This window comes from Eucalyptus grandis, chromosome 3 (genome assembly GCF_016545825.1).
Source record: "Eucalyptus grandis isolate ANBG69807.140 chromosome 3, ASM1654582v1, whole genome shotgun sequence".
Taxonomy (NCBI): Eukaryota; Viridiplantae; Streptophyta; class Magnoliopsida; order Myrtales; family Myrtaceae; genus Eucalyptus; species Eucalyptus grandis.
Genome location: NC_052614.1, coordinates 22,634,832 through 22,651,157, shown reverse-complemented (window position 1 = coordinate 22,651,157; position 16,326 = coordinate 22,634,832). Strand labels below are relative to the sequence as shown.

Here is a 16,326-nt window from a genome sequence, read left to right as displayed (position 1 = left end):
AGTGCCCATGACCCCACTAGCCATAGCCGATGCCCCACTAGTGATAAGGTGGCAGCCACAGGTGGGAGGGCCCTCCCACTTCCATTTTTGCCATTTTTTTTTTATTATAATTTAAATTTAAATTTAAATTGTATTTGGGCGAAAATTTCCTTAACCAGCTAGAATTTTTTATCTGGCTAGTGAGCCAGCAAAGCTAGGCCTTTATTTGAAATAGCTGTAACCACTTTAAGTGCTTATTTGAGACCGATAAGGTCATTTTAGGTAATTATTTGAAATGAGAATCACTTTATGGCATTTTTTTTTATAGAAAACGATGATACTTCGGGTCTTATTTGAAATTTTCCTTAAGAAATCTTAACAAATATAATAAAAAAAACTAAATAAAAAGGGAAAAGGCCTTGATGACAGAAAGATCATGTGACAAAATTTGCTTTAATCGTTATGTATATTTCGAGGGTTAATTAATGTTTATTTGATTAATAATCAATCCCTTGCAAAATGTGTCACTTTTAGAGGTAATCTTTAAGGAAGAGCTTTACATATGCTCGCGCAACACATATACGACAGGCATCCTGAACTAAAAAGCGCCTTCGCATCTATAGTCATTCATAAATTTAAAAAATCGTTTTGGTTATTAGATAAGTTTGCAGATTAGCACTTTCTCGGATACATAGGCAGATATAACTTGCTCCATTTTCGGCTCATGCATCATTTTTATCCCTTGCAGAACTAATCTTTTAGTTATGCAAACCTAAAAAAAATTATCTTAGGCCCAAATCATATCATATAACGAAATTATCTTAAATAAATTTGCAGAACTAATATTTTAGGCCCGAATCATATCATATAACAAGGTACTCCTTTCTTTGTGCAAGCTACTTTCACCTATGTCATCTTCAATAGGAACCTTGGACTATTTTACTGGTCCTACATATTTACTTTCTTTATTTGGTGCTATATTATATGTGGTAGATTTTCTTAATCTTTAGAGTCTGGATCATGAAGAGGACGTACATGTAGTTGGGCCGCATGCCGGGGGCAAGTTCGCATCTGAGTTTGGTCCAAGATCCGATTATTTATGTCATTAAATTATGGTTCGCATTTCATTAACTTAAGAAAAATTATGCAAAATCCCCTTGAATTTTAAGGGGAGCATTGCCCTTATATTTGACTACTACATAGTATCAGAAAAATTGACAAAAAAGTCATATGCTTGTTTTATGATGACCAATTCAGTCTTAAACATTTCATTTATGTTAATTTAGTTGTAGTCCTTTAAATAATTTGCCAAACTAATCCTCAATCTTTTAACAAATTTCCAAATTAGTTAGCCGGAATAATTTTAACTGGACTTCGCAAGTGTAGTACCCCATGTTGGCCCTTTTCTTACACATGGCTAATGGGGCCGACCGCTAGTCGAGAGCCGACAACCTCCATCGGCCACTGAACAAGGGCCTACGAGATTGCTCGTTGCTGGCAGGGCTTCGCAGCCCTTCTGTAGGCCGTCACTAACCCCAACGAGGGCGTCATGACTCTCACCTAGGCCATTGTCAACCCTAGCGAGGGCTAGGGCAAGAGATTATGATGCTCTCGCCAGACCAAGCAAGGCCACAATGCCCTTGATAGATTTGGTGAGGCGAGGGTGTCAGAATCCTTGCCCAAGTCCTTGTTGCCACAACAAAAGCTTGCAAGCCCTTGCCAAATCTAGTGAGAGCCTCTGCTTGTCATCGGTGAGGGCTTTGTGATTTCGTCGACCATAAGTAAAAAGAAAAAGAAAATATCAATAAAAATTTAGAATTTTTTTATAATAAAAGAAATTGTTCATGTTAACGTCGATCGCGACACATAAGATGAGTGACATTGACTGGCTACCACATCATCAATATTGATCAAAATTAGTCAAAATGACTAAATTAATAATTCATTAAAAGATTTAGGATTAGTTTAATGAATGAGTTAAATATTTAGAATCAAATCGACATGATCGAAAAATTCAAAACATAATAGTTTCAAGAATTTTTGGATAGATTTCTCAAGGGTTACCTCTCGTACTCTTATTTTGTTCCATCCCATGACCCCTGCATTTGAGGTCCTGCCTCGCGAGTCTTCTCTTTTGCTGCCAGAGCACAAAAAAATCTGCCATTAAGATGACAAGTGATCGTATCAAGAGGTTGAACCCCAAACGATGCCACGTCACTCTTCCACTTATGGTAATAATGATATTATTGTCAAATCTAGCTTTTCGTGTTGCTCAAAAAAAAAAAAAATCTAGCTTTTCGTGGATATCACACTTGGGGGACAGATTTTTTTCTTTAATGGTATCCTTCTAGATTCTCGACGGTCCCTGTTCCCTTCCGGGAAAATCCCTATTCTTGACCGTTCCGGGGCCGCCACTACACGTGTCGGGGGACCATAGGTCCCGCCAAAATGATACTCTCTTGACACGTGTCGACATGCAACCCGTTGGAGTGATGAGCTCCGATGACATCGTTCTTAGCCGCGCGATTGCCTTGACCTTATCCATTAGCGCCAATCATTCGCTCCAATTCGACGGTGCCCCCATTTTTTATATTTTATTTTTAAATTTTCTAACCCAATTGTGGAAGCATGAAGAACCGGTTACTTGGACAATTATGAAACGACTTCCAAGTCTTCCCACGATTTGAATGGGTGAAAAGGAAAGAAATGCTTTAATAAGAGACAAATCATTGCGTTGAAAATTCAAACTAAATAAGCATTTTTGCATTCTGACCCCCCCAAAAAAAAAGAGCATTTTTGCATAGTATTACTGACTTTATTAAAAAAGAGTTTCAATTTATATATACTTGTCTTTAATGTACATAAATATGTTGAATTGATGGATATAACCTATTTAATTATTGAGATAAAAACAACGGAGATTTTTAAATCTTTTCAAATTGTTCAATTATGTTTTTGAAATATTTATTTGGTTCAATTGGGTCCATAAATTTCATACTCAAGTTGATTGTTCCATCAAAATTATGAATGGTAATGTTGATGTGACATTTTATGTGATATTAAGAAAATAAAAATAATGAAGAAAAAAAGAAATATAAATATTTAAAAAATTAAGGAAAAAGGAAATATGAAAAAAAGGAAGAAATAGAGAAAGGATGCAGAGTGCGCAACCACTAGGGGTGTCAATAGTTCAGTTTTTTTGAAAAAATCGAATTAAACCGAACCAAACCATTAGGACAAAAACTTCGAACGAATACAAACCGAACCGAAATTTTGGTTTGGTTCGCCAGTTTTTCGGTTTTCAACTTTTAGTTTTTGGTTTTTACATTTGTTTTTTTTTTCTTTTGGTTTTCTTTATATATTTTTCATTTCCAATAAATAAGCTTTTTATCGATTTGTTGGTTTAATTAACCGATTTTAATCAATAAAAAATTTTGTTTGGTTTTTAATGAGAACCAAACAAAAAAATCAAAATTTTCGATTCGGTTTTTGACACCCTAGCAACCACTACTAGCTAGGGGATGCGAGACCTCAACGGCAGCTTGTAGAGGGTATCGAGCAACCTTGGCAATTCATAGTCAAGTCCCTAGGCTAGATTTGACCTTGGCAAATCCGTAAGTACCATTTATTCATTTAGTGTTGATATAGCATCCACATCAATATTTTTGTATTTATATTGATAAAATGACCAACTCAAATAAAAAGCACATAATAAATTTAAGACCCCCATCCCACAAAAAAAAGAAATTCAGAGACCTAATTTTTTTTGTTAAATTCAGATAATTGAATAATTCGAAACAAAACAAAGTAAAGACCCTGCAATGCCTTAATATCTCGAGCCTATTTAATTATAGCTTGTCCAAAAGGCATAACTTGTCCGAGGCAAAAAAAGAAAGAAAAACAAAGAAAAGTAAAAGACATAACTTGAATCAAAATAATCAATTTATATTGCAAGGAGGGACCTTGACCCGGTTCATGGTACGGCACCGTCCAATCCGACGCGAGGCCAAAGAGGTCGCCTTCGGACACGCCACCCCACCTGTCCGATCTCTATCTTCGCACGTCATTCTTCGCGTCTTCTCTGCTTTCCCTGCATTTTCCACGAACGTCCCCACCACCACCAGACCCAAATCCGAACTCTCTGGAAGACTGGAACCCTCCTCCTGTTGCGCGTCCCCTTTCTCTCTCTCTATAAAATGCGAGCTCCCTCTCGCTTTCTCTCTCATCACTGACCATCTCCGTCGCCGGAAGGAAGAATTCTGCACAAGAATACGAGAAAAATCCCTCCCATCTCTCAGTAAATCAGAGCTTCAGCCGGGGGCTACGTCGTCGCTTTGGCCGGAGGATCGGACGGAGTTCGGATTCCGAAAGTTCGTTGTTCCCCGAAAGAGCCCTCGTACCGTTAGTTAAACCCAGCTTCTGCTTTCGCGTTCTCTGCTGCTTTGCGTGCGTGCGTGTGTGCGTTTCGTTCGCTAACCTCTAGCCCTCTCTAGGCGGGAGGTAAGGTGGTGCTTCGCGTTGAAATTTCTCTTTACTCTTTCGTTTTTTCTTTCTTTATGGGAACCGATTCTGGGTTTTGTCCCTGCCGTGTGGAGGCGGGGGAAGATGGGTCGGCGGCATTGAGGCGATACCGCTCGCTGACTTTTCTTGATTTCTGACGCGGTTGAATGATCATAGGATCTTGAAACGGACTCCTTCCGTAGTTATGGGTGCCGGCGTTTGATGGTGCCGTTGTAGATGTTAATCTGCTCTTGCTGACTTTTCTTGATTTCTGACGCGGTTGAATGATCATAGGGTTTTTAGTTATGTTTAATCAAGATGGTAGAACATGCAAGGAGGAGAGAGAGAGAGAAAGAGAGAGAGAGACTTTTGAGTCTCGCTGGTTTATGTAGGCTACCTTCCCATGATAGTGTAGGCATGAAATGGAACAAGATTTCCAATATTGATAATTGCTTAGTGGAAGGAGATTACTGAAATAGCATTCGAGGTTATTGGAGGTGGATTAGTTTCTTGCTCTAAAGCAGCTTGTCCGCTAGAGCAATGGCAGGATTTAATTGTTCCATGAAACCGAAATGAAGTGGTTTCTTCCTAAATTTTAGGCAAAATTCCTCAGATGTGAGCTATGATTCTGTCTAGTGGGGTTTCATTTGTGATTCTGGACTTTAAGAACAAGACATTCTTCCTCGCACTCTCTCCATGCCTCCTTCCAACTGAGCCCAAGAACTTGATTCATGCATACCACATGAAATAAGAAATATTGGACTAGAATTGGCAAAATCAATTTGTAGTGTGTTCAATTTAATTATAAACATTTAAACAATTTGTCAAACTAATCTTAAACCTTTTAACGAATTGTCAATTTAGTCATTCCGGCAAATTTTGACTAGACGTCATTGGCGCGACAATCTCGCTAGTGCTAATCTTCCTACATGGCATAGACGGCATTGATGTAGACAATTTTTTTTATCAAATTTTATTTTATTTTCTTTCTTTTTTCCTCCTATTTTTTACACACATGGCCAGTGACAAGGCTGTCGGCCACTAGCCAAGAGCTAACAACTTCTGTTAGCCACTAAGCAAAGGCCACTAGGGTTGCCGGGAAGGGCTTGTGAGCCATTGCTCATTGCCAGCAAGCAAGGGTTCACAACCGTTGCCAACCCAAGCAAGGGTGTCACGGCCCTTGCCTAGGCCTTTGTTAGCAAGGGCCTAGGTGAGAGCTTGTGATGCCCTTGCCAAACCCAATGAGGGCCATGACACCCTTGATAGATCAGGTAAGGCGAGGACGTCACAACCCTTGCCAAACCCTTGCCCTTATTGCCATAGCGAGGGCTTGTGAGCCCTTGTCAAATCTAGTACCTTGTGAGGGCTTCATGGCCTCACCTAGGTTGCATGACACTGTCGGCCATGTGTAAAAAAAGGAAAATGAAAAGAGAAGAAAACATCAATAAAAAATTAGAGCATTTTCTAAAAATTAAAAAATTGTTCACGTCAATATTGACTACACAATGTAAAAAAACGGCTAGCACCGATTGGATCATCAGGCTAATGATGTCCAATCAAAATTAGTTGAAATGACTAAACTAACAATTCTTTGAAAGGCTTAGGACTAGTTTGACGAATCATTTAAATGTTTAAAATAAAATTGACACAATCAAAAATTTCAAATTGAATTGATTATCATATAATAAATTTAAGATTTTTAGAATAATTTTCTAACGTAATACCTCGTGTACTTTTATTTTGTTACATCCCTTGTACCCTGTACTTGGGGTCCTACGTCGTGAGAGCACAAAAAATCTGCCATTATGATGACAAGTGATTGTATCAAGCGATTGAACCCGTAACGTTGACAATAATAATAACAATAATATCATTGTCAAATCTTACTAGATTTTGGTGGATATTACATTAGGAGACACATCTTTTCTTTAATAGTATCCGTCTAGATTCTCGACCGTCCCTGCCTCCTTCCGAGAAAATCCTTGCCCTTAGCCTTTCCAGGCCGACCTACACGTGTCGCTGGGCCACAGGCTCCACTAAAATGATGCTCTTTTGGCACGTTTCCAAATGTGACTTATTAGAGTGATAAGTTCCGACGAAATCATTCTTAGCCGCATGACCTTATCCATTAGCGCCAATCACGCGCCCCATTTCGAGGATGCCCTCATTTTTTTTTCTAACCCAATAGTACGGGCACGAGAAACCAGTCCTTTGGACAATTATGAAACAACTTGTAAGTCTCATGGAATCGAATTACTTTGAATCGGCAAATGAAAGGCAAATCGTCGATTCAAATGAAACAATGATTCTTTTCGAGAATACTATCCGAATTCAAATTCAGACTATCAAACATAATCATAGTTATTTTAAATGGTAAGGCTACGTTGGGTTCTTTCGGATTTCTAATCGGGATAAACTAAATAAAATAATATAAGAAATCCATGTATTTTGCATATCATATTCACTATTTAGTAGTTACAGTAATAAAGTCGAATATATTTACATCATATCATATATATTATTTAGTATAAACGGCATATTAATACAAATGAATAAAAAAATTTACAACCAAATATGGTAAAAATCTCTTACAACACTCTTACCTACTTTATTTTTATTTGATTTTTAATTTTATTTTCCTCTCTTTTAAAATTAATTTCATTTTTATTTCTTTATTCCCCTTCCATCATTCTCTAATTAAATTTTATTAAAAGTAAATATACTAATATACCCAAAATATTAAAATACCTAAAATAAATATAAATAATTTGAATTTCTTATCTTAGAATTCAAATATTATTTATATTGAAATATAATTTTAATTTTGTTAATTTAAGGAGATTGTCATTCAAGAAAAATAATTTTCCTATTATGGATGTTAAAAATCACACACATTTATCCCACATTCTCTATAAGATAATTTTATCCAATCTATATTCCCATTATATCCGATATTATCATATCTTGAGCAGGCACCAACGCAAGATATGATAAATTTTATCATATTCTAAATTTTATCATAATTACCAAATGCAGCATGAGAGTTTGTTAACAAATACAATCACCCCGATATAACTAAATAAGAAATTGGGAAAATTCCAAATAATAGTCTAATGTACCCTCATTTTCTCAGGTAAGAGTCTAGAGTAGGCATTATTCTAAATAAAGATTTAAAAATCTATCATTTTCTCAAATACTTAAAGTGAAGTGGATCTTATTTCAAATAAAGGTATGGAGTAAATATATCAGTTTCAAATACTTATCATTTTCTCTTATTTTTTTTCCAAACTCAAAAAAATTAATTAAAAAAAAAAAGAACGTACATAGGAGGGAGGGCTCCCTCCCATCTATGGCTGCCACCCCATTATTGATGGGGTAACGACAATGGCCAGTGGGGTGTCGGCGCCTTAGTGAGGGCTCTCGTCTCTAGCAAGGGCATGTTGACCCTCGCCTCTTGTTAGAGAGGGTCGTTGGCCTTTGTCCAAGTGCCGATGACCCCACCGGCCATAGCTACTGCCCCACCAGTGATAAGGTGGCAGCCATAGGTGGGACCTCCCACTTCTGTTTTTGCCTTTTTTTTTTTTTAAAAAAAATCTAATTTAAATTTAAATTTAAATTGTATTTGGGCGAAAAGTTCCTCGATTGGCTAGAATTTTTTGGCCGGTGAGCTAGCAAAGCTAGGCCCTTGTTTGAAATAAGCAGTAACCACTTTAGGTGCATATTTGAAACTGATAATTCAGTTTTAAATCTTTCAATTGTATTAATTTAGCTGTAGTCCTTTAAATGATTTGCCAAATTAATTCTCAACCTTTTAACAAATTACCAAATTAGTCATCATGAATAATTTTAACTAGACTTCGATAGTGTAACAACCCATACCGGCCTTTTCTTACACATGGCTAGCGGGGCCAACCATTGGTTGAGAGCTGGCAACCTCCATCAGCCACTGAGCAAGGGCCAACGGGGTTGCTCGTCGTCGGCAAGGGCTTCACCGCCCTTGCGTAGGCTATTAGTAACCGCAATGAGGGCATCACAACTCTCACCTAGGCCATTGTCAACCCTAGTGAGGGCTAGGGTAAGAGCTTATGACGCCATTGCCAAACCAAGGAAGGGTTGCGATGCCCTTGATAGATTTGGTGAGGCGAGGGTGTCACAGCCCTTGCCCAAGTCCTCATTGCCATAGCAAGGGCTTGCGAGCCCTTGCCAGATCTAGTAAGGGTCTCTGCCTACCATCGGTGAGAGCTTCATGACTTCATCGACCATGTGTAAAAAGAAAAAAAGAAAAGAAAATATCAATAAAAAAAATTAGATTTTTTTTAAAATAAAAAAATTATTCATGTTAGTGTAGATTGCATCATGTAAGAGGACCAATGCTGACTAGCTACCACATCATCAATGTCTGATCAAATTAGTCAGAATGACTAAATTAACAATTCATTAAAAGATTTAGGATTAGTTTAATGAATGAGTTAAATATTTTGAATAAAATTGACATAATCGAAAAATTCAAAACATAATAGCTTCATAATTTTTTGGATAGATTTCTCGAGGGTTACCTCACGTACTTTTATTCTGCTACATCCCCGGACCCCTGCATTTGAGGTCCTACCTCGCGAGTCTTCTCTTTTGCTGTAAGAGCACAAAAAATCTGCCATTAAAATGACGAGTGATTGTATCAAGCGGTTGAACCCGAAACGATGCCACGTCACTCTTCCCCTTATGGTAATAATGATATTATTGTCAAATCTAGCTTTTGGTGGATATTACATTGGGGGACAGATTTTTTTCTTTAATAGTATCCTTCTAGATTCCCGACGGTCCCTGTCCCCTTCCGAGAAAATCCCTATTCTTGACCGTTCCGGGGCCGCCACCACACGTGTCGGGGGACCATAGGCCCCGCCAAAATGATACTCTCTCGACACGTGTCGAAATGCAACCCGTTGGAGTGAGGAGCTCCGACGACATCGTTCTTAGCCGTGCGATTACCTTGACCTTATCCATTAGCGCCAATCAGTCGCTCCAATTCGACGGTGCCCCCACTTTTTTTTTTACTTTTTTTATTTTCTAACCCAATAGTGCAAACATGAAGAACCGGTTACTTGGACAATTATGAAACGACTTCCAAGTCTTCCCACGATTTGAATGGGTGAAAAGGAAAGAAATGATTTAATAAGAGACAAATCATTGCGTTGAAAATTCAAACTAAATAAGCATTTTTACATAGTATTACTGGCTTTATTAAAAAAGAGTTTTAATTTATATATACTTGTCTTTAATGTACATAAATATGTTGAATTGATGGATATAACCTATTTAATTATTGAGATAAAAACAACGTAGATTTTTAAATCTTTTCAAATTGTTCAGTTATGTTTTTGAAATATTTATTTGGTTCAATTGGGTCCATAAATTTCATACTCAAGTTGATTGTTCCATCAAAATTATGAATGGTAATGTTGATGTGACATTTTATGTGATATTAAGAAAATAAAAATAAAGAAGAAAAAGAAATTTAAATATTTAAAAATTAAGGAAAAAGGAAATATGAAAAAAGGAAGAGATAGAGAAAGGAGGCAGAGTGCGAAACCACTAGGGTGTCAATAGTTCAGTTTTTTTGAAAAACAGAATTAAACTGAACCGAACCGAACCATTAGTAAAAACTTCCGAACCGAAATTTTGGTTTGGTTCAGTTCGATTTTTCGGTTTTCAACTTTTAGTTTTTGGTTTTTGCATTTGTTTTTTTTTTCTTTTGGTTTCTGTTGTATATATTTTTCATTTCCAATAAACAAGCTCATATCGATTTGTTGGTTTGATTCAGTTCGGTTAATCAATAAATTTTTTTTGTTTGCTTTTTAATGAGAACCGAATCGAAAAAATCAAATTTTTCGGTTCAGTTTTCGACACCCCTAGCAACCACTACTATAGCTAGGGGATGCGAGACCCCAATGGCAGCTTGTAGAGGGTATTGAGCAACCTTGGCAATCCATAGTCAAGTCCCTAGGCTAGATTTGGCCTTGAAAAACCCATAAGTATCATTTATTATGTCAATCCACATCAATATTTTTGTATTCATATCGATAAAATGACCAACTCAAATAAAAAGCACATAATAAATTTAAGACCCCCATCCCACAAAAACGAAATTCAGAGACCTAATTTTTTTTTGGTTAAATTCAGAGACCTAATTGAATAATTCGAAACAAAACAAAGTAAAGACCCTGCAATGCCTTAATATCTCGAGCCTATTTAATTATAGCTTGTCCAAAAGGCATAACTTGTCCGAGGAGAAAAAAAGAAAAGAAAAGAAAAAGTAAAAGTCATAAGTTGAATCAAAATAATCAATTTATATTGCAAGGAGGGACCTTGACCCGGTTCATGGTACGGCACCGTCCAATCCGACGCGAGGCCAAAGAGGTCGCCTTCGGACACGCCACCGCACCTGTCCGATCTCTATCTTCACACGTCATTCTTCGCGTCTTCTCTGCTTTCCAAGTTTCTTTATTTTCCACGAACGTCCCCACCAGACCCAAATCCGAACTCTCCGGAACCCACCTCCCGGTAGCGCGTCCCCTTTTCTCTCTCTCTATAAAATGCGAGCTCCCTCTCGGTTTCTCTCTCATCACTGACCATCTCCGTCGCCGGAAGGAAGAATTCTGCACAAGAATACGAGAAAAATCCCTCCCATCTCTCAGTAAATCAGAGCTTCAGCCGCGGGCTACGTCGTCGCTTTGGCCGGAGGATCGGGCGGAGTTCGGATTTAGAAAGTTCGTTGTTCCCCGAAAGAGCCCCTCGTACCGTTAGTTAAACCCAGCTTCTGCTTTCGCGTTCTCTGCTGCTTTGCGTGCGTGCGTGCGTGCGTGCGTTTCGTTAGCTAACCTCTAGCCCTCTCTAGGCGGGAGGTAAGGTGGTGCTTCGCGTTGAAATTTCTCTGTACTCTTTTCGTTTTTTTCTTTCTTTATGGGAACCGATTCTGGGTTTTGTCCCTGCCGTGTGGAGGCGGGGGAAGATGGGTCGGCGGCATTGAGGCGATACCGCTTGCTGACTTTTCTTGATTTCTGACGCGGTTGAATGATCATAGGATCTTGAAACGGACTCCTTGCGTAGTTATGGGTGCCGGCGTTTGATGGTGCCGTTGTAGATGTTGATCTGCTCTTGCTGACTTTTCTTGATTTCTGACGCGGTTGAATGATCATAGGGTTTTTAGTTCTGTTTAATCAAGATGTTAGAACATGCAAGGAGGAGAGAGAGAGAGAAAGAGAGAGATAGACTTTTAAGTCTTGCTGGTTTATGTAGGCTACCTTCCCATGATAGTGTAGGCATGAAATGGAACAAGATTTCCAATACTGATAATTGCTAGTGGAAGGAGATTACTGAAATAGCATTCGAGGTGATTGGAGGTGGATTAGTTTGTTGCTCTAAAGCAGCTTGTCCGCTAGAGCAATGGCAGGATTTAATGTTCCATGAAACTGAAATGAAGCGGTTGTTTCATAAATTTTAGGCAAAATTCCTCAGATGTGAGCTATGATTCTGTCTAGTGGGGTTTCATTTGTGATTCTGGACTTTAAGAACAAGACATTCTTCCTCGCACTCTCTCCATGCCTCCTTCCAACTGAGCCCAAGAACTTGATTCATGCATACCACATGAAATAAGAAATATTGGACTAGAATTGGCAAAATCAAATTTGTAATGTGTTCATTCTTGTAACATGTGGAATATTAAATCAAATTTTGAGGGACTATAAGTGACGTGTAAGATTAGGTGTTGCTTGGATACTGAAGGGCCCCTTAAAGCCAGAGGTCGGAATGGACAGAAAAATTGGTCGATTAACCTGAGTAAATACCTTCTTCGTGAAGGCTTTTACTTAAGGACATTGATGTCCGTCTTCAGAAGTCATACAATATGTGGTTCTGCTGGCATGTGTGGAATCATTTAGACAACTTGAGGGTATTTGTTTAGTTGGGAGAGCCTTCTGACTGCAAAAGTAAAACGAGTTTCAATACAGTCAAAAGTCTAAGGCTTGAGCTATTAGCAGTTCTCAAAGAAAGCTTCAAGCAGAATTGCAGAAGGAGGTATATCCTTAATGGACCAGCTTGATCCTTCAATCTTTCAACATATTCTGTTATCTTACTACGTTCAAGAGCAGTTAATCGTGTGATTTTGTTGGCTTTCACCAGAGATTGGCTCGTTCGTGGTCGTTTCTGGTATAGTCTGTTCCAGACTTCGAGGAATCAGTGATCATGACACACAATTCCTTATTCTTCACTGCTGGATGCCCTGGAGTTCCTCAATGCTTCACTTATATTATTATGTGGGGTTTTTTAGATCTGCTTGTTTCGATGATTCCTTCTGTCGGAGCACTGCTGATCGGAGCTGTTCAACGTGCATTGGACTGTCTTGTTGCCGATATCAAATGGTCTTGAGCCTTGTAGAAGAAATCGATGTTGCAGTGTCTCCTTGCTTGACTGGCCAAGTAAAATTCTTAGGAGGTTATGGAATGTCGCTAAGTTTGCTCATATCTGCAGGTGTTTCTAGCTTCTAGGTAGTTGGTAGTCTCAGCAGAGTCAAATTAAAATGGGTGAAGTAGCCATTGAAGGGCCAGGGTTTCAACATTTTGATGCGGAAAACCTTCAGCATGCCTCCTATAAAGAGAGCCAGATGGACAATGAGTTCGCAGTCCTTCAGCAGATGAATGGGGAGCAGATGCCTATTGAAACATCTAAAGGTGATGCGAGCGCTACCAAGCTGCTAGAGAGTGGGCATATGCAGTATGGGTAATGTCTCAGCTCTTTCTTGAGCAATATTACTTCAAGTTTAGTTCCTGTCAACTTTCAGTTAATATCAAAGTTGCTACTGTTGCAGATGTCCTCATTACCGTCGAAGGTGCCGCATTCGAGCCCCCTGTTGCAATGAGATTTTTGATTGCCGTCACTGTCATAATGATGCAAAGGTGATTCCTTGTGCCTCTCATAGACTTAAGTATGCTTGATAACATCCTTTATTATGACATGAGGAGGGTCACTAGATATCTAGGAGATACTTTAGAGTAAGATTAGTTGATTAAGTTTTCACTTGCCATATGCTAGGGAATGATCGTTAACCCAAATTTAGGTACCGCTTCATCTGCTTGTAGATTTTGGGCGCTAGTGACATGAGTTATCTTGAAACGAGACTACATTCTAACCTGATGTTAACTTTGAAGTGTGTGCCCTTATATTGTGATTTGTGCAGTTTGCCATTATTGAGTGACAGATATGCATAGAAGTTGCCACTGATATTCTCTAGAAGTTAATTGACTTATTAATGGCATCAGAGTTTCTTTGCATCATAAATGAAAGTCGCCATGTTGATTGTGTTCGGATAAGTAGTTGAGTTTGCTAAATCGGACAAGTATTTTATTCTTTGACGTTCTACCTATGGACATTCTCACCATAGCGCGACATGCTGTTCTCTTACGTGCAGAATAATATCAATGTAAACCAAAAGCAGCGACATGAGTTGCCTCGCCATCAAGTGCAACAGGTGGATGCAATGTAATTTCTAGCATGTTTAAAGACTCATTTATTACTTGATGGTCCCACTTACCTTCCTTTTTTTGGTTTCAGGTTGTATGTTCACTCTGTGGTACTGAACAAGAGGTAAGTTTAAATATTCTTTCCTTCATTACCAGTTTTGGTTGCACTAAGAGCTATGCAAAGGAGGTGAAATGTGAAATTGTTTAGAAAGATAGCCAACAAAAAGCTACAATGCAGTATCATGTTTGGCCATCAATATTTTAGGTTTTGCAGATGTTGATTCTCAACCTTTGGTTCCCATGTTGACAGGTCCGGCAGGTGTGCATTAACTGTGGTGTTTGCATGGGCAAGTACTTTTGTGGGACTTGTAAGCTTTTCGATGACGATGTGAGTCAAATCTCTTTCTTATCTGGCTGCTCAATTTAAGGAAAGTGACATTGGTCTACTCTCTCTTTCTCTCTCTCTCTCTGAAGTAGTCTCTTTCTGCTCGCTCCCCCTAGCAAATAGCACAAAAATGCTTTATAATGGGCAAGCATGTGAAAAAAAAAGTTTCTTATGTGTATTTTACAGATTATCGAAAGTGGGAGGTGTTATATCCTGCAGTGGAAGATGATATGATCACGTGGACCTGACATCTTACTTTATTTTTTCTGCAGACATCCAAAAAGCAGTATCATTGCAATGGATGTGGCATTTGCAGGTATGGCAACCGTTATCATTAATATTCAACAGTGTCAAAGCAATTATCCCTGTGAATAATGGGAGTTTTTTGGTGTCTCAATGCATGACATCACTGTTTACCAATTCAATCTCTGGTTGGGCAGTGTTAGTATTTGTGAGAAAATAAGGTCATGAACACTTAGCGCAAGGAGATCGGTCAGAGTAGATGGAAGATGTCATGTTTCAAGTGTACCTAAATTTTATTCACAAATAACAGCTAGATGACTAGATATGATATGAGTCAATGACCGAACTAGTAGTTTCAGGATGTCAGATGAAATTTGTAGATGTGTCTCATTTTCTGTCAATCTTCACCCTTGGAGAAGATTATTGGTTTCTAGGAATTTCTATGGCAATTTACACAAAGCTCCCCCCTTCTTGGGTGTTGCTCTCATCCTTTCTTTGTCATTGATGATGTTGCACGTTTGTACATGTCTAACTGTATTTTCTTTCTCAGAATTGGGGGACGAGAGAATTTCTTTCACTGTTACAAGTGTGGTGAGCTTCAGTTACCCTGTGCTTGCGCCAGCATAAATAGTAATGGAAAGAACAGAAGTTAACCTGCCTCACTGTTTGTCATGCTGTACAGGTTGCTGCTATTCAATCTTGCTGAAAAATAGCCATCCTTGCGTGGAAGGAGCGATGCATCATGATTGTCCTGTTTGCTTTGAGGTAAAGCTCTGTGATTTAATGGTTATTATGTGTGCATTGCAATGGATGTATATATTGACAGTTGTGGAAATGGTGATGTGCAGTTTCTATTTGATTCGAGAAATGACGTGACAGTCTTGCCTTGCGGGCACACAATTCATAAGACCTGCTTAAAAGAGATGAGAGAACATCACCAGTGAGTATCTGGAGGTTTTTCACGGACGTAAGTTCTTGGGCTTAACTTTTCTTCATACAGGATTTAATTTGGTGATTATTGCAATAGGTATGCCTGCCCAATCTGCTCGAAGTCTGTCTGTGATATGTCAAAGGTCTGGGAGAAATTCGACATGGAGATTGCAGCCACGCCAATGCCAGAGCCTTATCAAAACAAAATGGTGGGTGTAGGAGGACTCGTTATAATTATCTTATTCCTTCTTGAGGTTATGTTAGTCAAGTTCCGTGATTAGTGAAGAACCGCTGCTGAAGCTGAAAGTTTGTTTGCCGTTCAACAGGTTTGGATCCTCTGCAACGACTGCGGGAAAACGTCTCAGGTCCAATTCCATGTAGTCGCTCAGAAATGCGCCCATTGCAAGTCCTATAATACGCGCCAAACACGTGGCTGACCTTGTGGCTGGGACTCAAAAGGAATTGTGATGTTTACCAATGTCCTTACAGCAGGCTGTATAGTTGGGACGACCATCGAGTTGGGTCGCTTGTGAGGTGTGCTGGACATGCAAAATGATCAAGCAATTGAAACTCGAGTGGGGTCTCGACCTTCCTTCTTCTTGTCCTCTCCAAAATCTATTCCTGGGTTTGTTTTATTCAATTCATGAAAATGAAGGATGTGTAGTAGTTCTTGAAACTCGAGGGGGTCTCGACCTTCCTTTTTCTTGTCATCTCCAAAATCTATTCCTGGGTTTGTTTATTCAATTCATGGAAATGAAGGATGTGTAGTTCTTGAAA

The 16,326-nt window shown here is 38.8% G+C and overlaps 1 protein-coding gene across 2 annotated transcripts; it reads left to right on the top strand.

Annotated features, from left to right (window-relative positions):
• Positions 1-11,085: 11,085 nt before the first annotated feature.
• On the top strand, positions 11,086-16,326 carry LOC104436934 (probable E3 ubiquitin-protein ligase RZFP34). 2 transcript variants are annotated; one of them, XM_039310208.1, is made up of 12 exons: positions 11,086-11,243; positions 13,003-13,251; positions 13,340-13,427; positions 13,940-13,999; positions 14,083-14,115; positions 14,302-14,379; positions 14,649-14,692; positions 15,170-15,210; positions 15,302-15,384; positions 15,468-15,559; positions 15,647-15,758; positions 15,876-16,326. In XM_039310208.1, the coding sequence occupies exons 2-12, from the start codon at positions 13,052-13,054 to the stop codon at positions 15,984-15,986; spliced, it is 942 nt and encodes a 313-aa protein (XP_039166142.1). In that variant the 5' UTR covers positions 11,086-11,243; positions 13,003-13,051; the 3' UTR covers positions 15,987-16,326. The 2 variants fall into 2 exon arrangements, with proteins under 2 accessions (XP_039166142.1, XP_010048087.2); XM_010049785.3 differs by having other exon boundaries at positions 11,086-12,549; positions 12,655-13,251.